The sequence below is a fragment of the Pygocentrus nattereri genome, chromosome 2, assembly GCF_015220715.1.
Source record: "Pygocentrus nattereri isolate fPygNat1 chromosome 2, fPygNat1.pri, whole genome shotgun sequence".
Taxonomy (NCBI): Eukaryota; Metazoa; Chordata; class Actinopteri; order Characiformes; family Serrasalmidae; genus Pygocentrus; species Pygocentrus nattereri.
Window position 1 is genome coordinate 54,326,097 of NC_051212.1, and position 22,372 is coordinate 54,348,468.

General features: G+C 42.5%; 1 protein-coding gene across 3 annotated transcripts in view; it reads left to right on the forward strand.

Moving 5' to 3' along the window:
* The window catches only part of LOC108430710 (potassium channel subfamily T member 2), a 34,954-nt gene extending 13,463 nt beyond the window's left edge, over positions 1-21,491 (forward strand). The window contains exons 10-29 of one of the 3 annotated variants that reach the window (XM_017703359.2): positions 3,891-4,071; positions 4,679-4,843; positions 6,091-6,227; positions 7,391-7,454; positions 7,920-8,028; positions 8,148-8,256; positions 8,370-8,519; positions 9,049-9,257; positions 9,871-10,081; positions 10,174-10,279; positions 10,398-10,570; positions 11,717-11,788; positions 12,072-12,206; positions 14,179-14,290; positions 15,534-15,635; positions 15,921-16,004; positions 16,132-16,260; positions 17,776-17,998; positions 19,217-19,301; positions 20,431-21,491. In XM_017703359.2, the coding sequence (XP_017558848.1) occupies positions 3,891-4,071; positions 4,679-4,843; positions 6,091-6,227; positions 7,391-7,454; positions 7,920-8,028; positions 8,148-8,256; positions 8,370-8,519; positions 9,049-9,257; positions 9,871-10,081; positions 10,174-10,279; positions 10,398-10,570; positions 11,717-11,788; positions 12,072-12,206; positions 14,179-14,290; positions 15,534-15,635; positions 15,921-16,004; positions 16,132-16,260; positions 17,776-17,998; positions 19,217-19,301; positions 20,431-20,512 (2,638 nt within the window). In that variant the 3' untranslated portion in view covers positions 20,513-21,491. Of the gene's footprint in view, positions 1-3,890; positions 4,072-4,678; positions 4,844-6,090; positions 6,228-7,390; positions 7,455-7,919; positions 8,029-8,147; positions 8,257-8,369; positions 8,520-9,048; positions 9,258-9,870; positions 10,082-10,173; positions 10,280-10,397; positions 10,571-11,716; positions 11,789-12,071; positions 12,207-14,178; positions 14,291-15,533; positions 15,636-15,920; positions 16,005-16,131; positions 16,276-17,766; positions 17,999-19,216; positions 19,302-20,430 lie in introns of all 3 variants that reach the window. The other 2 variants (XM_037534247.1, XM_037534249.1) reach the window with 2 other exon arrangements.
* The last annotated feature ends 881 nt before the right edge of the window (positions 21,492-22,372 follow it).

The following is a 22,372-nucleotide window of genomic DNA, read 5'->3' on the forward strand; positions in this document are numbered from 1 at the left end:
GTAAATGAATCGTGTTATTTTCATGTAACTGGTTTATGTAAAATTCGTTTCAGTGAGTGAAAACTTCATTGATCCAAGGAGAATCCCCCCAGTGAAGCCCCCAAAAAATCACTAAAATATTAAAATTTTATTCCATCGATGCCTGAACTTTATGTTGAGCTCTGCTCTGTTCAATTGAGTCAAAATATCACATTGTTGAATTAAATTCACATGGTATTATTTTGAGTGTATTTAGAAACAATTAAGGTCTTTATTCAACTAAATGAGCTTAATGAAGAATCATATCTGTTTTGTACCAGTTTCATGTTTTCCTCATGCTGAACAGATACTGTTGCGGAGGTGAAGTCGCTGTTTTGCTTATCGTACTCACACTTCCGAGACAGCGAAGGGTTGGGAAACTACTTCAGCTGCCTGCAGTGTCTTCAGGATATTTAACTGTATAATAGTTTATCTAACTTCCACAGTTTAAATGAATCAAGCTTTGGATAATTACTATTTCAGCAGTCACTGTGGCTGTGCTCTGTTTTTTTTTCTTATATTTAGTTATGGTTATATATATATAGTGTTTAAAAGTGAAAACAAATGAAGAAAAGAGTGAAGCAGGATCTCTGTTTGAGGAACTAACTACTGTGACAAAGCGCTATTTAGGTGCTTCAGATAAGAATTGCCCAATAGTACCATCACGGCCCATGAAGTAGCTCTCAGTTCAGTGGCAAAGACTCTCATGATACATATGGTAAACTTTAATCTTATATAACTGTTGCCATTTGAAGCCTTTCATATATGCAATAAAGGCAAATGACCCTCACCTTCCACTTTATTAGAACCCCCCCCCATTCTTAACCTTACTGACCACTAGGTTCCACTAATTAGCTGCTTCATTAGAAACACCTCCCTTGCGCTTCCACTCACTGGCCACTTTATTAGAAACACCCACCTTGTACTTCTGCTAACTGGCCCTTTTATTAGAAACACCCCTCTTGTGCTTCCACTAACTGGCCACTTTATCAGAAACACTTACAATGGGCTTTCACGCACTGGCCTCTTTATTGGAAACACCCACCTTGTGCTTCTACTAATTGGCCACTTTATCAGAAACACTCATCCTGTGCTTCCACTAACTGGCCACTTTATTCAAAACACCTCCCTTGTGCTTCCACTCACTGGCCACTTTATTAGAAACACCCACCTTGTGCTTCCACTCACTGGCCACTTTATTAGAAACACCCACCTTGTGCTTCCACTCACTGGCCACTTTATTAGAAACACCCACCTTGTGCTTCCACTAACTGGCCACTTTATTCAAAACACCTCCCTTGTGCTTCCACTTACTGGCCACTTTATCAGAAACACCCACCTTGTGCTTCCACTCACTGGCCACTTTATTAGAAACACCTACCTTGTGCTTCCACTCACTGGCCACTTTATTAGAAACACCCATAATGTGGTTCCACTAATTGGCCACTTTATCAGAAACTATTACAATGGGCTTCCACGCACTGGCCTCTTTATTGGAAACACCCACCTTCTAGCTCCACTGTGTAGGTGTATATTTAAAGACTGTACTGCTGTTTCACACTTCATCAGCCCCTCATTCTTCATTGGTCAGTTTCTGACCACAGGACCACCATTTTCTAGGTCGTGCCTTGGGCGGTGGACTATTCTCAGCACAGCAGTGATGCTTCTGTAACTGTATGCCAGGAAATTGGAGCTACAAGGGAGGGGTTTCTAATAAAGTGGTCAGTGTATATCTATGAGATTCCTAATAATATTCAAAGTGGGAAATTTTGAATGGGACTGAAATTCATTTCCCACACAGATATGTACACTTTGCAAAACGTTGAAAATAGCATTAATTTAAGCAGACCTCAGGCATTAGAAATGTTTTTGCTGTTTTATGTGGGGCAAAATTTTGAATATAGGGGCATGCCCTGCTTATATCTAATACTGGAGCCACATGTGAACCTGATGTTGTGTCTATTAGATGAAGCAATCACAAGTGTTTCCCGTTTGGACCTCCGTTTGGTGTCTGCTACAGCTTTTCTGATGCGTTCATATCAGCCTTTATGTGTCTCTAATGACCGCATTGATGTAATTGGCTCTGATTTGTGTGTTGATTCAAAACAATGTAGTTAAGCAGTGAAGAGAACATCCCTCTGACTTCTTCTGCATCCTTTTATTTAGTCGTACCAACAACTGCATAAAGCTACCAAGCTGTTTACCGGGTATTAGTGCTGAAAACAATGAGACAGGAGATGCATGTTCACGACTCACACGTGGATATTTGTGTCCCTTCATTGCGGACAGGGTAAGGCCCCACCGTTTCATTCCCTGCTGACCCATTTAGAAGACTTCATCTCATGTTAATCACCGCTAAGTGCTCACGATGTTGCCATTAGCTCAAGCTCTAATGGGAATCCTCTTGTTTTTAGCGCTTTTTTTTGCTGTTTTGCCACTAAGAGAGCAGACACATGAGCAGGCGCGCCATGTGAAGACACAATTATCTCCCTCATTTCCTCAATCCACAGACCATTAACAGCCAGAGAGGCTCTCAGCACTCACATTGGGCAAGGAATACGTTTAGCTGTCATGTTGTTGTTGTCCGGTCTTGTTGTTTTGTTTAATTCGGCTGTTGAATTCTTAAATGTGTTGCAAATTACGTGCATTGTTTTCTGTTTCTTCTGAAACCTCCATTCCAAAAATGTTCGAACACCAATAAAAACAGAAAGCAGGGTAAGTCAATTCTGCTAAATTGACCTTATGACACATTTTCAAAAAATAAATAAATAAATAAATGCTGGGCGTGATCCATGACTGTGCTACATTCTCTTTTAACAGCACTTAATGAACGTTTGGGGGAGGAAAGACACAGACTGATCCGGTTTTGAAAGTGGAATTTTTTTCCATAGTTTACAGACAAACTATGCAAACACTAGACAATAAACTCTTCTGTACAACTACACAACAATGTGACCATTAAGCAAAGGACAATAGAGAAAACAGAGCGCAGGCTGGGGGGTTGCCTTGTTCAGCCTCCGGGTTGACATATCCAGATTATATCCATATTGTTTTTCATATTTTTGATGGAGTCACAGTGGGTAGCGCTATCACTTGACAGCAAGCAGGGCCTGGGTTTGATTCCCCAGCCAGGGGCCTTTCTGTGTGGTCCTGTGTCTGCATGGGTTTCCTCCCAGAGTCCCAAGACACTGGTGATACCAAATTGCCTCTAGGTGTGCATCACTGTGTGTGTCTATCCTGCGATGGACTGGCGGCCTGTCTGGGTTGTTTCCTGCCTTCCACTTCTTTGGATCCATTATGGATGAAAGGATCCAAACCACATTTGGTGGTTTGAAATGTGATTCCAGACAGATTTTTACAGATGAGTCTCAGTCTGGGTGCTCTGGCTGCTCAAATGGGATTTCAAATTGTCTTTTGTGTCACTTGCAATGCAGCAAACAATGACAATGTCAAATGTCCAAATCCAAATCCACAAGCTCTTGCAGGAACCTCTTACTACCTCACCTGCTTCAGCTCTAGGTTCCTGGAAGAACCATTTTCATTTGAGGAGACCTCAAGCACCATTGGAGATTCCTAGAAAAACACAATGGCCAAATACGGGTCATTTTAAAAGTCCTCTTGTATTCCGACAGGTAACCAAAAGAATTGGTGAGCACCTACATCTTGACTACATCATAACTGCCTGCTGTGAGATGTTCATGAGTCTGGAGGACTTGTGTGATGGATGACAGGGATCCCTCCTGATTGCAATTCACAAATATCGAAAAAGGCAAATTCTCTAACTGTACACCAGTAAGATGTAGCTTCAAGACAGGGGTTTTACTGAAGTGACTGGTGGGTGTAGATAATGTCATGGATCTTCTCCATTTCAGTATATGTGGGATCCAGCACCTGGAGCGTGCCGGACGGAATCTGAGTCTTTTTGACTCCATCTACTTCTGCATTGTGACCTTTTCAACTGTGGGGTATGGAGACGTCTACCCAAAGATCTGGCCCTCTAAACTGCTGGTGGTCATCATGATATCTGTGGCTCTTGTGGTGCTTCCTGTCCAGGTGAGTGTCTCCAAAGCTTTTCCAAAAACAACTTACTAAATTAGTCTAAGACAAAATACACATTTTCTGTCTCAGCTGAGGTAATAATAGCAATAAAATGTATTTATACGCACATTTCAGCACCCCCAGTCGAAGTGGAATGAAAGGTTAACACATCCTCACTTAAATATTCCAGTTTTAGTGCAGAACTTTTGCCGAGCTTAACGTATTTGAGATGAATCACAAAATATACGAAAGCTGCCATTCTACGTGTTTGTTTTATTTTTATCTGAATGTGTTAAAGTCAGCCAATAAACGGGAGTTATGCAGTAAAATGTGCAGAAGAGTTCTTTGTAGAGGATGTGTTAGTGTTTTTCACCTGAATCATCAAAACATGGACCTTGACTGGGAGTCTTTAAACTTGGTACACGTCTAAACTTATGAAAAGGTAAAAACATGGACTTGAAACAAAAAAAAAACACCACATAAAACTATATAGGTCGTAAACTTTATGGATATTAGACAAAATAAAGCAGCATTAAAAAATCAACACCGTGTCGCAGTAATATAAAAGAAAGTCGTGTTAACAAAATTTGTACAGTCTAAGAAAATGATGTTTTTACTGCAGTTCGAGCAGTTGGCATATCTGTGGATGGAACGTCAGAAGTCTGGGGGGAATTACAGCAGACGCAGAGCCGAGACGGAGAGGCACGTGGTGCTGTGCGTCAGCTCACTCAAAATCGACCTGCTCATGGACTTCCTCAACGAGTTTTATGCCCACCCCAAGCTCCAGGTATGTGACTGAGATCTGTAACTGCATAACTGTATCTGACCTAATTCTGGAACTGCTATGTAACATAAAAACATTTCAAAATAGCTCCGACCTGCTGAGGCATGGACTCCTTTAAGTCCTATAAGTTTTGAGGTGGAGCTGCCACAGATTGGACTTCCACCACAGACGCTCGATCAGATTGAGATCTGGGAGATTCGGAGGCCAGGGCTTTGTCATGTTCTTCAAACCATTCCCGAACAATGTGCGCACTGTGGTAGGGCACGTTATCCTGCTGAAAGAGGCCACTACCACCAGGGAATAGCATCACTGTGAAGTTTAGGTGTTTAGGTGTGTGACCTGCGTCACTCTTGAAAGGATCTAGAAATATCTCAGTAGAACGTTTCCCAGAGCTGTGTCTCGTGCCACAGTAGCCCTTCATTTCGGACCAGATGGGATATCTTTTGTTGCCTTTGCGCATCAGTGAGCCTATGGGCACCCAACACCCTGTCACTGGTTTGTGGTTTGTCCCTTCCCTGTCCACTGCTGACCCCACCCCACAAGCCTTGCTGTTTTGCAGATACTCCGACCCAGTTGTCTGGCCAGAATGATCTGTTCCTTGTCAATGTCTCTCAGGTCTTCACACCTGGCCATTTCTCTCACGTCCAACACACTGACTAAGCAAGCTGGCTATTTACTTCCTGTACTAGACCTTGATATGCGCCATCATTAGGAGATAGTCAGTGTTATTTGCTTCTTCTGTGAGCGTTCGGAATGTTTTGGCTCATCTGTGTAGATACACCTAACAGTTACGACGATGTGTGGCTGTGAAGAAGCTGTTACTGAGAAAAAGATATAGACAAAGAATTAGAAAACAGAAAGTGGACACCTGAGTAGGATTTCATGGATTTCAAGATTTCAGTAGTGTATAAATTCTAAGACTTAAGTTTGGAGGTGTGAATATCCCTGAAGATTAAAAACTGGGACTTATTATCTAATAAAGGTAAAGGGACGTCTCGAGCTAATAAGATTGCCAAATTCCTGATAAAGTAATGTCACAAACTGACGTAAACCACTTAGTGAAGGGCAGTGGTCTCCACCACAGTCTGCCACACCTGCTCCAGCTAACTGGCTTCTTTATAAGTTCCTGATCGGCTGGAGCAGATGCATTAGAGTAAGGTAGGGGAGGGGCAGCATGTTAAATGACTAGGTTTGGAGACCACCTTCATCAACAGTTATAAACATTATGTTTCGGTGCCGCTGTCCTGCAGGACTACTACGTCATCATCCTGTGTCCGACGGAGGTGGACACTCGGGTGCGCCGGGTGCTGCAGATCCCCCTTTGGTCTCAGAGGGTCATTTACCTGCAGGGTTCTGCCCTCAAAGACAAAGACCTCTTCAGGGCCAAGTGAGTGTTCACAGACTTTGGCTTTTCCTGTTTATCTGAAAAGTGCCCTCAAACTGCATTTTTTACAGAGACCACCCCTCGTAATGTAAACATTGTGTATACATTCATTTTTAAGGAGATGTTTCTCAGGAGATTAGATATAAGATGACCCATGTGTTTTAAGGAAAGAGAGAGCCATAAGCCAAGAGACAGAATATTGATTCAGTTCTACAGGAATTAATCTAAAGGAAGTAGACAAAAAAGAAGAGAACAAAGAAGCTGCCCACCACAGCAAGAACCACCACAGAGTCCAGACCTCAACATCACTGAATGTGTTTGATTACTCCAAAAAATGATCAACAAAAGTCTAAGACTGAACTTTGGAGGTGTGTCTGCAGATTCTTTAAGAAACAGAAAGTGGGTCTCCTGAAAAGAGTGGAAGCTGAACAGAATGCAGCTTCACGCTGATTTACTGCCCTCTTCAGATTGAACCACGAAGTGCAACAGCTTCAACACACTGTGTTCAAGAAGCAGCGTTAATATTATACTACACTATTATACTGGCACTACACTCACTAGTCACTTTATTAGAAACAATACCAGCATTTCCTGATGGGCACTTAGAGACTGTAGCTCATCTGTCAATGTACAATTAGTGTTGGCCGTCTTCTAGACCTTCATCAGTCGTCAGTGTCCGACCACAGAGCAGCATCTCTGTAATAGGCCGCTCAAAACGTAGCAGTGTCACTGCTGTGCTGAGAATGGTCCACCACCCAAATAGTATCTGATGGACTACAGTTTGTAATTGAAGGTGTTTCTGATAAACTGGCCAGTGAGTGGACATATGAGGTGTTTCTAATAAACTGGCCAGTGAGTGGACATACAAGGTGATGGTTCTAATGAAGTGGCCAGTGAGTGAACATACAAGGTAGGTGTTTCTAATAAATTGGCCAGCTTGTGGAAGCACAAGGTAGAGGCTTCTTTGATTGACTGCCCTGTATTGTGCCTCACTCAAAAAGCAGACGTAGCTTGAAACACTCCTTATAACTTCAGCATGTGTGGCCAGAGAGTGGAAGTAACACAACCTCACAACCTTATTGCTGGTCTTGTTTACACACTGCAGATGATCTTGTTGCTGCTACATCACAGAAACTTTTGACACAGACACTTTTCTCCTCCTACAGGCTGGACAATGCTGAGGCATGTTTTATCCTGAGCAGTCGATGTGAAGTTGACCGCACTGCAGCAGTATGTAACCTAAAGTATTTATAGAATAATCATATTTCACAATTTTCTCTCTCTTACCCCGAATGTAGTCATTCAGCCAAGACATGTTTGGTGTCTGGAGCTACATCTGTTCAAGTGCATTGTACAAGGCAGTGTATTCTGAATCATTTTTTATAATAACTTTCTGTGACAAGGAGCTTTTAGAGGTTGATGTCGGGTTCCTGTCACCACCACTGTGGGCAATTTTGGCTCTAGAATGGAGCATTTCACATTAAAACACTCTAAATTACTTCACTTATCTAAATGACTTTATATATATATATATATATATATATATATATATATATATATATATATATATATATATATATATATATATATATATATATACACACACATTTAAAACAATGACATTTCTCCTTTAAAGCACATAGTTTACCATACTAATTGGTGGGGGTCACTGTAAATTAATGTTTTGTGTTCCAGGACCACCAGACCATTCTCCGTGCTTGGGCAGTGAAGGACTTTGCCCCAAACTGCCCCTTGTATGTCCAAATCCTCAAACCAGAGAACAAATTTCATGTGAAATTTGCGGGTACTTATCTTGGATCTTTTGAAAACATAAACAAAAAGTCTAGAAATTCTCTATTATAACTCATAGAGCTGCTGGCGGGGATGTGTGTAATGGTATAGCGGTATTCCCTCTGCCCTCAGATCACGTGGTTTGCGAAGAGGAGTTTAAGTACGCTCTGCTGGCCCTGAACTGCATCTGCCCTGCCACCTCCACCCTCATCACCCTCCTAGTACACACCTCCCAGGGCCTGTGGGTACAAAATCTCTGCACTGGGTCTTAAAGAGATGTATATAGTAATGTAATGCAGCATTAGAGTCTGTGTTTGAGCCACACCGAAGACTCTATGCCTGTGATTTTCTCAGGGAAGGCCAGCAGTCTCCAGAGCAGTGGCACAGGATCTACGGCAGGTGTTCAGGCAACGAGGTTTACAACATCGTCCTGAAAGACAGCGTCTTCTTCACAGAGTACGAGGGCAAGAGCTTCACCTACGCTACATTCCACGCGCAGAAGAAGTGAGTAACTGAGCAGCAGTGCAGATATGAATATTCAATAATACATGCAGTATTATTTTAGTAAAGTGAGTGGCCAGTGAGTGGAAACACAAGGTAGGTGTTTCTAATAAAGTGGCCAGCTAGTGGAAGCACAAGCTAGGTGTTTCTAATAAAGTGGCCAGTTAGAACCATGGCCTTGCGTGGCTTTTTCTATGCCACAGTATTTAACCAATTTATTTGAATCCATTTATGTTGGAGGGATACATGAAGGGTGTTGTGCGGCAAAATAGTCCCCAAAGAAAACTTGTTATTTCAGATTCTCCTGGTTCCCATCACCACCACTGTAATACAGTCTGAACCGCTTCACACCAAACCCTCTGAATCTCTTTGTTTACATCTCAAACACTGAATTATACAGAAATTTTGGAAAGGGAGTTGAATTTCCCAAATCTGTAATAGACCTACTTGTGTGGTTTCTGATACTACATGATGCACTCTTACCTGAATCTTTACTGGTTGAACACAGCGCTCGTCCATCACTCTTTCGCAGGTATGGCGTTTGTCTGATTGGAGTCTGCCGTGGAGACAGTAAAACCATCCTCCTCAACCCTGGCCGTCAGTACACCATGCACGCCTCAGACATGTGCTTCTACATTAGCATCACCAAGGAGGAGAACTCCAGGTTCAAGTTCCAGGGGGACCGCTGCAAAAAAGACTCCAAAACTCGTCTTCCAGTGCATAGCATCATTGCTAGCATGGGTCAGTTCCACAAAGACATCTGCGGGGATATTTTTCCATAGGTTCCAAAGTTCAGTCTTAGGAGTTGGTTATAAAGTAACTGTGGTCATTTTCCTGATTTGGTCATCAACCTACACCTTCACTTTGTAATCGAATTAGCTTTTGTTTATGGGCTTATCATCAGCCTGTCCCAGTGCTCACTGGGCAGAAGGCAGGAAACTCCCTGGCCAGTCCATCACAGGGCAGATACACAGTCTCACACTAAGGAGCTATTTAGCATCTCCAGCTGGCCTGACTGCATGTCTTTGGACTGTGGGAGGAAACCCATGCAAACACGGGGAGAACATGCAGACTCCACACAGGAAGGACCCTGGTCACCCGGCCGGGGAACTGAACCCAGGCCCTACTTGTTGTGAGGCGACAGTGCCACCCACTGCTGCGCCACACTATGCAAAAAGAGTATTAATTATTATTTTGACCTTTACAAAAACACACAGTCCCAAAGTAATGGAAAGTAATCAGGTTATGTTATTTAATGTTGTAATCCTTTGGATCTTTTCTGTACTACATTTTTAAAATAACCCTCTCAGCACCGTTTTTTTCACAGCTAAAGGCTTTTCTGTGTTTACTGTAGGCACTGTGGCTATCAACCTGCAGGACACCAGCGACACGCCGAGCCGCAGCTCTACGCTCTCTGTTCCATCCGAGCCCTTCAAATGCAGCAGCAAGAGACCCAGCATCGCCACCGTTCTGGAGGTGCCAGTGTCCCCCGTCCTGCACGCCGGTGAAAGTGACCAGTCCGAAGATGAGGCTGCACCGTTTTGGGAGGACCAATCCAGTGACGTGTATGAGGGAGCATTTTTATAGGAAGAACTTGTCTGTCTCGCACCTTTTGAGGAACAGCATGTGGAATGACGGTTTTCTTCGTTTTTGGCAGGTACATCACGGGCTACCCTCCTAATTTACCCTACATCGGAAGCTCGCAGACGTTTTGCCATTTATTAAAAGAGAAAATGCCTCATTGTTGTCTGCGACTGGAAAAGGTAGTACTGGGAGTTGAGGTAGGGGTGGGTAATAAAGCAAAAGCACAATATATAAATATATAGTTCTGGTCCTTAAAGTAACTGATTTCATCATTGATTATTCTGCTTTTTGATGAAGGGCTGTCAACACAACCACTGTGAAGACGCCAAAGCGTACAGCTTCTGGAACAAGCCGATCATCGTGTCTGCGGAGACGGCGGGGAACGGCCTGTACAACTTCATCCTGCCTTTACGAGCCTCATACAGACCCAAGAAGGAGCTGAACCCCATCATCCTGCTGCTGGACAACCCGTAAACCTAAAATCCTTCAGTCTTCTTCCCTCGCCCCCACCTCCGTTATCTCTGTCCTCCATCATTCCTCTCTCTGCTCCTGTGATTAAAGGCTTTAGTCTTTAAATAAACCCGTGCCAGCCAGTGTGCTGCTTTGTTTTCATTTCACTTTTTTTGTACAGTTTGCAAAGTTGAACTCTTAGGCCCAATCCCCTTGTTTTTGAGAAACACCCTGACCCTTGAAACTGAGCTACAGGGCAGTGGTTGAGATCTTCCTATGAAATGAGACCCTCTAATAAAAGAGCATCACTTCATTAACAGCTACTAGCGCCGCTCTGTAGGCGACCCTGCCCGTCTGCAGGGACAGCAGAGGAGGGGAAAGTTCAGCTCCTCACTGCTGGGCTTTTACGTGTACATAATCAGTGTCCTCACCATTCTCAAAGCTGCTATGGTGCCCCCCCCAGCTGCTTTAGCAAAACTGCGCTCCCGCAAAGAGTCTCTTTGTTCAAGTGGGAGAAACTTCCCCAGAGATAGCTAACCACCAATCAAAGCTGACCTAACTGAGCCATCAAGCTCCCAGCTCATCTGTTTGCCCTGGAAATCAGAATTCCCTGGACGCGTGTCCAGCAGCAAAGTGACCACAAACCTTCTTTGAAGAGTCTCCATAAAAATGTTGAGTAATGTTGTTAGTGTGTGGACACTGCAGGGTTCACAACACCGCCTGTATGTGGAGTCCATTTAATTAATTTCTCCATAATTCATTCACGCAGTTGGTTGGGGCTAAATTGAAAACTATACTGCTGTAGGTTTTATGGGCGTTCATATGTAAAAATGCTCACATGACGTCACAACCATGATGAATCAGTGAATCCGTCTCCATTTATGGACTTTGGAGTTTAACTCTGAAGCTTCATCAGAGTTAAATAGTTACATGAATTTCCAATTTCAAAAAAGCAAGGAAAGTCATGGGCCCATAAAAAGAACAATAAATTGCTGTGTGGGCTTGAGGACGGGTTTTGTGCACATGGATTAGCCATTAAAATTTCACAAAAGGCTTTGGGTTAATCTGGATCCCGAAAAACCAGGCCTGAGCACTGATCTGACAGAGAAATAATAAGTTTCCATTTGTTATGAGTGGTCCTGATTTGTGTTATTGCTGTCTTCTAGGCCTGATGCACAATTTCTTGAGACCATCTGCTGGTTCCCAATGGTGTACTACATGGTGGGATCAATGGACAGGTGCGAGATGTTTCCTCTTATGTTTGATGGATTTTCACTCATTGCATTGAATCAACAACACAAAGTCCAGCATTGCTGTTAGATTAAGTATGATTGCATGGCCTTAGCCCTGTGATGGACTGGCGACCTGTCCAGGGTGTATCCTGCCTTTCGTCCCAATGACAGCTGGCATAGGCTCCAGCACCCCCATATGACCCAGAAGGAGAAGCGGCTTAGAAGATGTGTGTGTGCAAGTGAATGAACGTTCTGAAGCTGAATGCATGTATGAATGTTTTTCTGTCAGTCTGGATGACCTGCTACGCTGTGGCGTCTCTTTTGCTGCTAACATGGTGGTGGTGGACAAGGAGAGCACCATGACCGCCAAAGAGGACTACATGGCCGACGCCAAAACCATCGTCAATGTTCAGACCCTCTTCAGGTCAGATCCCGTTTCCTTTCCAAAGCAATGATAAATACAGTACTGTGCAAAAGTCAGAGACTGCCCTTCATTTCCAGTCAAAATGGCCATTTATCAGGAGATATTCTTTGTTCAGGGAATGAGGTATGACAACCCACTTGCATAAGGAAGGAGAAAGTCAAAGGAAAATAAGTGGAAATTTTTTTCAAGAAATTATTAAAATGTCGATTATTTCCACAAACAGTCTGAAAGGATGACTCGTCTGGGCACAGTACACATTTCCAGTGTGAATCAATCCATTTCAGATGAACTTGAGCCCAGAGAAGTTGGCGGCGTTTCTGGACGATGTTGACATGACTTCTCCTGTGAATAGTAGTCTTAACTTGAACAGTGTTTGTTGAGTGGTTTGTCAAAGCACTCTCGAGCCCATGTGGTAAGGGATCACAGGAAAACGCACCGGCTTTTCTGGGACCTTTTAATAATATTCTGCACTGTAGAAAGTGAAAAACATAAAATCCTTGCAGACACTTGTTGAGGAATGCTGTTCTCAAACTGCTGGATTGCCTTGTTGAAGTGTTTTGGTCAAAGTGGCGAGCCTTGAAGTTGCTGACGTTAAAATATGAATACAAATACAAATACAAATCTTCTGTTTGTACTCTTTTTTTGTTTAAGCACAGGTCAGTGTAGTTTTACAAATCTGCACTGTGACAAAGTGTTTTAGAATTGGGTTCGTATAATTATGTTTAGGGCTTTGCTGTGAATTGCCAGCTCTGATGATCATAATGCTAGATAAGGCTTTGTGGCATCACTGGCAGAATCTATTTCTGTTCCCTTTCTTAGAAAACGTTTGGTTTCTCATAGTACAGCCTGCCTTCAATCACCAGGGGATTTCCAACACTGCGTTGTTCTAAACCTTGTTCTTCAAGCTTAATGCCCTCTCGTGCTGCAAAATGGAGAAACTGTCATTTCGCTGTTGTCGGAAGAAAACGTTTTTCAGTTTTTGACATAATTTGGAAATACCTGTTGCTCTTAACATGGTTTGGAAATTTCATGATGAATAGATTTAAAGAAACAACCCAAAATGACTTAGAAAAAATTCTGGTTCCATTGACTTGCATTAAAAGTAAATTAGGTTTTTTCCTACGAGGTTTTGTTTTGACAGCAGCGATTCGTACCTTTTGATCAGTGCTTTCGTTTTCCTTTAAGGGCTTGTTAACATACCTTCTCTGCCTGTCTGCTGCTTATTGACTTTCTTTTCATTTCTACATACTTTCTTGTCGAACTGAGTGAATAGATGGTAAATTAGCAAGCACATTTAACTGTCTAAATAAAGTTAGACATTCTGGCCTAAAACTAGCACTACTAGGAGTATTCCATGGCACAGTTTCACGTTTTTGTTCATCTCACTGCAATCCCCTGCATGCATTACACAACTACAACATACAACCGTTGATAATAGCAATAATGAAATCGTAGCTGCTAGTGTAGCAGCTGATGTAGAGGCTAGTAAACACAGACGTGATGTTCAGCTTCCCAACAGCAATGCAGAAGGAAGCCAGATGGATGATCTTGCTTCTATGAGGCTGAATAGCACATCTGTGTTTATTAGGTTATACATCAGTGGCTATGTGAGCAGCTATGATTTCTTTATTGCTATTTTCAGTGGTTGTATGATATTGACATAGTGCATTCAGTATTCTGCAGCACAATTCTATGGTTTTTATGTTTTTTATGGTTCCTATAACCACCACTGTAAACATCTGAACCATTTCACCACTTTGAATGACTCAACCACTGAATTATGCAGGGTAAATTTAGAAAAATGAGCTCACCTTTAAATACAGACTGACCCTGAAAAGACAGAGTGAATGTCCTGACGCTGATCTGTCTGTGTTTTTGTAATGTGAACATATGGGCTGTATACCCAACCTCTCATATTCTCTGTCTCAATCTCTCTCTCTCTCTCTCTCAATCTCTCTCTCTCCCTGTTCAGGTTATTCCCGAGCCTCAGCATCATCACTGAGCTCACTCATCCAGCCAACATGAGGTTTATGCAGTTCAGGGCAAAAGACTCTTATTCTCAGGAGCTCTCTAAACTGGAGAAGGTGAGGAAAGTATTGGGACACCTACACGTCACACCTACAGTGGCTTTTATGAATCCCATTATAAATCCATAGGCATTAATATGGAGCTGGTCCCCCTTTGCAGCCCTAACAGCTTCCACTCTTCTGGGAAGCTTTCTATAAGATTGTGAAGTGTTTTGTCCATTCATCTAGAAGAGCATTTGTGAGGTCAGACACTGATGTTGAATGAGATTATCTGGCTCACAATCTCCGTTCTAGTTCAGCCCAAAGGTGTTGGATGGGGTTGAGGTCAGGACTCTTTGAAGGCCAGTCAAGTTCTTCCACACCAAACTCACCCAGCCATGTCTGGGTGTGCATTGTGGCGCAGTCATGCTGGAACAGGACAGGTTCTTCCCCAAACTGTTCCCACGAAGTTGGAAGAGTGTAACTGTCCAAAATGTCTTGGTGCTGAAGCTTTAAGATTCCCCTTCACTGGAACTAAGGGTTCTAGACCAAACCCTGAAAAACAGCCCCATATCATCATCCCTCCTCCACCAAACTTTACAGCTGGCACAGTGCAGTCAGGCAGGTAACGTTCTCCTGGCATTCAGCAAACCCAGACTCGACCATCATACTGGTGATGTTTCACTGCTCCATATATACTGCCCTATATATATATATATATATATATATATATATATATATATATATATATATATATATATATATATATATATATATATATATATATAAAATTGTGTATATATGCCTTTCAGTTTTTCAAACAATCTGCAGACATGCCTCCAAAGTTAGAAGTTAGAAGACTCACATTCAGTGGTGCTGAGGTCTGGACTCTGGGATGGTCAGTCCATTGTTCAGCTTCTTTGTTTAGTGTGTCCGTCTCCTTTTCTCAGCGAGGTTCTTCTTGATCAACTACACGTCCTTTCAGACCCACAGTGCTGAGCCGTCTCCTCACAGTGGAAGGACGGACAGAAACCCCTGTGGATGTTTTCAGATCTGAAGCAGCTTGATCTTCTCCTCTCTCTCAGAGATCAAAGCTTTAAGTGCTGCTTATCTGATGGGGGCAGTTTTGGGGTCGAGCAGCTCTTCCAGGTGGTTGTTAGGAGCCCCATCTGTAGCTTTTAATCAATTTTTGAGCTTAACATTCTCCTTCCTTATGTGAGTGTATTATCTTGTATCCAGTCTCAACATAATAATTGAATATATGCAATAACATTGTAACACACATCGTAATGCTATTGTCTGCTCTTCTTTGGCCCTGCAGAAGGAGAAGAAGAAGGGCTCCAACCTGGCCTTCATGTTTCGTCTGCCGTTTGCAGCGGGAAGGGTGTTTAGCGTCGGCATGCTGGATACTCTCCTCTACCAGGTCGCCTAGTCTAGCAACTGCTGTAGCTAATTTTACACCATTGTGGGAACAACTTGATTATTTGTATAGATAACAGTGTCAGAAAGCCACATAAGCAAGTCTATTAGAGATTACTGGACTCTACATGGTTTGAGTTGTTACCTACATTAGCCTCATAGCTCCATTTCAAAGCAAACTTTAAATTCTTGTGTCTGTTATGATCTGGTCCCTCTTGTACTCGTTCCTCAGTGGTTCTACTGAAATGTTTCCTTAAAGAAGTAACAATAGGCTCAATATCATTTACAGTCATTTGTGAAGGACTATGTGATAACCATCACCAGACTCTTGCTTGGCCTGGACACAACGCCGGGATCCGGCTTCCTGTGTTCTGTAAGTGTTTCCTTGTCGCTGGACCTTAAATGGTTCCACGCTTGTGCTCCCCAAGCTGGATTTCTAAAAAGGCTTTGCTGATTTTGATAACAGCACTATTTAAAGCTAATGTTGCTCCATGTTTCAGATGCAGATCACCGAGGACGATCTCTGGATCCAGACGTACGGCAGACTGTACCAAAAACTCTGCTCCACTGTTGGAGATATTCCTATCGGCATCTACAGGACCGAGTCTCAGAGGCCTGAATCTCTCGAGGTGTCTCCCATTTATGTATTCTGGTTCTTGAACGCTTTATGCTGCACTCTCCTGCTCATAGGATGCACTTTGTTGAGGTTCTTCTTCTTTTTTTAAGTATTAAAAAGGCTTTACAAACACTTTTATTGCAGCAACAATCCATTCAATTCACATAAACACAATAAGAATAATAAACCTCACCACAGGGTAAACAAGAAAATAAATAAAAGGACTTTAAAGCCAAATCTTTTTGCAATGCTTACCAATTTGGAGAGTTTCTAAAAATTCTGCATTTGTGTATGTAGTATTTAGCCAAATGATAATATTGTTAACGATAAATTCTGTCTTAGAATGATCAATAAAGCTATAAATCAATAAATATTATCAATAAATACCATATTTTAGGAATTCACATTCCGGTGTTTCTACCCAAGCATAAACGTTTTAGATAGTTTGTGTGGAAAAAATTTCTGAATAAATCAGAAAACTGATATATTTATTGGAAACTCTCGGCCAGGAAGAAGTTCCTGGTGAAAACCCACAGATCTCAGACCAGAAGTCAGAGCAAAGTTACAAAGGTTATATAGTCCCCAAGTAGGGTGCTGCTTTTCATTGGTTAACAGAGGACAAAGAAGTTACAATTCATTGGTTCCACCTAAATGTGATATGAATAAACATAAAAGTGTTAGCATGTATGCATAATTAATGACAAGGAAGGAAGTTCATATATAGCCAAAAAGTCTTCTCACACCTCGTCCCTTCGAAAAGGAGCTGGTCTGCAACCTCAAGGCCACTGAACGGTGATGGACTGGAGCTCCTGTTGGCCAGCTAGACCTCAGGAAAGGAAAACAAGAGATAGGCCAGATAAGCAGAATGTGAGGAGTCGGTGATTTGTTACCTTTCTTCCACCCAAAGCACAGTTATGGTGATTGTTAGCACCATTAGCCCAGCAGCTCCAGTTCAAAACCAAAGAAGCGACACTGGGACACCAAACACGACTTGACTGGCTGACTGAATTTGCATCAAGTAGAAAATGATGTAAATTTTGATGTTTTACCAAACTATTCCATTGAGGACTGAACCCGGACACTCCTAGGGAGGGCTGTCACTGCAGTATTTTCCTAATGATGTCCTGTTTAGTCTCGGCAGCTACGTTCACATTACAAGCCTCATTGCTCAATTCCGATCTCTGACACGGTGCTTCAGATTCATTTAAGAGATTCAAATCATTCAAGTCATTAGTGTGAATGAACTGTTGTCCTGAAATAGATGGATGGATGGATGGATGGATACTTTATTGATCCCGAGGAAAATGTAGCAATGACGCATGGCCAGGAATCATATACGTGATCTGATCTAGGACCACATTAAAAAGATCAGATTTGTGTCAACGCAGCCCTGAAAACATCAGATCCGAGTCACATTGCGGCAAAAAATCGGATCTGGGCCCCTCCAGCCTGGTAATGTGAACGTAACCTAAGTTTACCTGAAACTGATGTGCTGGCTTCGACTCTCTCGTCTTCTCAGCCCTCTCAGTCCCAGCTGTCTGTGAATGTGGATGAGTTTGAAGACGTGAGGGAGCAGCCGCGGAGGAAGTGGGCTCGGCGCCTCAGCCGCATGGGCCCACGGCTCTCAGGCCGCGGGGCTGAGAGATGCGGGCAGCAGCGGGCCAGTCTGCTCCCTCGCTCCGAACGCCAGGAGCTGGCCGAGGTCGTCAAGAAGCGCATGCAGAACCTGGGCCTCTACACAGCAAGCCTCGGTGAGGTGCTGGAAAAATGGCTTGAATAAGAAGATGAGAAATAACTAGGTGTTAGGAATTTCCAACACTTTGTATTCCAGGTGTTAGAAATTTCCAACACTTCGTATTCTAGGTGTTAGGAATTTCCAAAACTTCATATTCCAGGTGTTAGGAATTTCCAACATTGCACATTCCAGGTGATGAAATTTCCAACACTTTGTATCTCAGATGTTAGAAATTTCCAACACTGTATTCCAGGTGTTAGGAATTTCCAACACTTTGTATTCTAGGTGTTGGGGAATTTTCAACTCTGCGTATGTCAGATGTTAAGAATTTCCTAACACTGTGTATTCCAAGTGTTAGGAATTTAGCTGCTGGAATTTGGCAGAGAAAGTAGCTGCTAGCTGAGCTACAGAAATTAGCTGTTCACAGCCACAGACTTGCTGAGGGACTGAACCAAGACATTTACAGTTTACATGCACATCAGTACAGCCTGACTTTAAGGGGAATTCCACCAAAATCTCTGTATTACTCAGCGTGTGAGGTGTAATCAGAGGTTCAGAGGGTTTGGTGTGAAGTGGTTCAGACGTCTTTACAGTGGTGGTGATGGGAACCAGGCGTCTCCATGACTACAACACAGATATAGACACTTTATTTACCATCCAGAACCACCAGAGAACCTACACGAGTCTTTATATTTATTATAAATTTATTAGTTTATTAGCCTGTCCAGGGTGTTTCCTGTCTTCCACCCAATGAGTGCTGGGATAGGCTCCAGCCCCCCCCCCCATCCCCCCCCCCCCCCCCGCAGCCCAGAAGGATAAGTGGTTCAGATGTGTGTGTGTATGTATTATTCGTTTTTTTTTTTTTTTTGTATGGAATGTTGATGATACTAAAATAGGGGTAAATCAGAAATAATAGTTCTTTGGGGACTATTTTGCCTCACAACAGCCTGCATGCATCCCTCCACCCTGAATGGATTTAGACGATGGATTAAATGGATTTTAGGCCAAAATATCAGATATCAGGCAGTAAATTCAAAGCCATTTAAAGGAATAATTTTCTGTAGCTTTCAAGGCTATAAACTCTTTGAACGTCTGGTTCCTGTCACCGCCACTGTGAAGAGTTCTGGCTCCGTAAGACGGCTGCTATCACATGAACGAGCAGCTGTCGTACTCGGTTAATGCACTCACTTGTCAAAACCTTCCTCGTCTAATTCACACTTTCCTCTCAATTTAGATGACATGAACGGCAGCCAAAGCAGTCACTCATATGTCTTAATCAACCCGCCACCCGACACGAGACTAGAGCTTCATGACATTGTGTAAGTATGCAGAAGATTAACCTTTATTTTCCTTCATTACAACACATGCAGCCACTTCCGCTGTTGGTCTTTTATTTTGATGGCCCTCTGAAGTTTTGTAGATGGTCTTAGTCTAACCCTAACCCTGAGCGTAACACATGACCTCGAACTGCACTCTTAGCCCCTGTGTGGCGTTCAGGTCTGTGGGACTCATTTTCAGTGTTTACCAAAAGAAAAAAATGATGCGGTTTATTCTTATTTCAGCTTCAGATTCTTGGTCTTTGCTCATTTTCTGTGAAGAACATATAAAATAACCCATTTTCAGAGCTTCACTCTGTTCACCCCCCACATTTATATTACACACATGGTGCTGGGCTGAACCTGCGGGGAGTAAAAGTGAGGAGGTGCTGTGTCTTTCACTCTGTTCTCCTCCTACATGGCCTGCTGTTAGTGTGTTAAGGTGGACAACATGGACAGGCTGCTGACTGGCTACAGCTGCTACAGGAGAATCCTACGCTGGACAATCGTGATATTTTTACATGAACTGTTATGGCTGTATTGGTTTAAAAACAATAATGCGGTGGGTCCACCAGACCACTGAGTAACAATCACGTCAACACCACACAGGGGTTAAAAGAGATTGTCCTTCAAGGGTTCTCTAGTAAAGAAAAGGGTTCTATAAAGAATCATGACGTCTCAAAGAACCCTTTGTATGATCGAAGGGTTCTTTGCATCATGAAAGGGCTCTTCGGAAAGTGCTATATACGGTTCTATATGGAATTGTTTTGAAAAGGGTTCTGTAAAGCACCAAACGGGTTCTTTGATTGTTAGAACTTGACCGTGTAACAATATAAGAACCCTTTTGGGTGCTATATAGAACCCTTTTCAAAAAGATTCTATACAAAACCGGCTACACGTTCTGAAAGATGTGATGACAACAGCAGATAACTCACTCACATCCTCAGAAGACGCTCCTTCACCAAGTTTAGATGGAGTTCTCTTTGAATTCTCTTTCAGTCAGCAGATTCGTTCTCTCAGGGCCGAAGCACCATCTACAAAATGACAGATTTCCTTTGCCGGATCAGCACAATACACAACATAAGTGGTTTTCCATGGTATGGTGTCTTTGATAAGTTCTTGTCTGTTTCAGATACATAGTCCGTGAGGATCCACTCTCCTTCATTCCGAGCAGGAAGAGTAGTCTGGGGAACACGTCGTGGACAGGAGATTAAATCTGATCACAGATCAGCTCCAATCAACAACACGAAATGCCGGCAGTTCGGCATAAAGCAAGGCTGGGGCTTCGCTTCTGCCCAACGCTGTGTTCAGGTGCTCATCAGCACAACGTACCAGATGCTTAATCAGTCATTTCACCTCTTCACAGAGCCTCAAAGCTGACATGGTGAACATCTTTCATTAGCCATGGCCACAAATTACTATAGTGAGGCCACACGGAACTGAGAAACTTAACTAAGCCTCGTTATATTAATTGCGGGCATAAATGTAGCATGTTGTGGCCACGCCTTATTTAAATCAATCATGTCGCCTTAGGGGCTCCGTAATCTGAAGACACAGTCATAGAGCAGAACCAGAAAACATACTTCTGCTTAATTATATTTAAATATAAAGCTCATCAGGATGTTCTTACTTTATGCAAAATCGGGTGAAATCAGAACCGGAAAGTTTCCATCAGTTTCGATGAAAAGCCATATTTGTCACATCTGGTAAACTCCTTTGGTTTTCAGTAACGAAGGCCACATAGTACCTTATAATTATGGCTAAGCATCTCATGATAATGAGTTAATAATATGACCCCTCATGATTATGGAATGCTGTTATTATTGTTAGATATGAAGTCATAGTTAATAATGAGGTAGGATCTCTTCATGACAATATAATGACTGAACGCATCTCATTATTATAAGAAGTCATAATGTAAACTGTCATTATGAGATGCTAAGTCATAATTATGAGATACTAAGTCATGGGATACTGTCATAATTATGAAATAGTACGCAAGTCATTATTATGACATGCTAAATCATACATCTTAATTATGCCACAAACTCGTTATGAAAAAGGCTTTTTTTTATGAGGTGCTTATTATGAGATGCTGAGTCACAACTGTGAGATACTAAGTCATACGTATGAGATATGAAGTCATAACTTTGTCATAATTGAGATAGGATCTCACTTCCATGACGTAATAAATAATGATTGACAGCATCTTGTGATTAGAAGAAGTCGTAATTATGAGATAGCAAGTCAGTTATGAGATGCTATGTCATTATTATGAGATGATAAGTCAAAAATATAAGATACTAAGTCAGAATTTTGGGAAGCTTTCTCATTATTATGACTTAATAAATGGCTGTAGGCTCTTTCCAGTGGTGGAAACAGACCTGCATATATATTGGTCTAACTGCGTTTAAATTAGTTTAAAATTCAGAAAATGAGTTTTAATTAGTTTAAAATTAGTTTAAAATTCATTTCTTATTATTTCTAGCACTTAAACAGTTCTGAAATCTGGGGGTGCTGCCGTACCCTCTGCACCCCCCACCTGCCGAGTCCCTGGGGGTCGGTGTAAATACCCCACAGTGCTGAACCCAGCCCTCTGAAGTTTAAGCCCTTTCTTCACTTCAGCTTTGTGTGGATGAACGAACCCACGAGTCGCCTTTACCAGGAACGGCGAGTGATTCGTGTTCGGCCTGTTCGCTGCTTAATGCGCCTCTCCTCACATTTCATATCCCCGTCGTCGTCCACTGTACAAACATGCATGTCACTGTAACTTTATATGAATATGAACCACTGGGTTGTTGGTTTGCGTCCCAGTTCTCAGGATTTTGAGCACTAGCTCGGCATGACTCTTCAAACACATGATGAACAGATCTGATGGACAATACTAGCCTTATAATATTGACTTAATAATAATACTAGACTTATGAAATGGAACTGAAATTCTGCACGTGTGTCGTCTTCACATCGGCACTGTTTTTGTGCTGGTGTCTTCCTCCCCAGTGGCCTGGAGCACATCCTTTTAATTCAAGCCTCAACTTTGAGCGCAGCGTTTTTGGTCACTGCCGCCGTGTTTG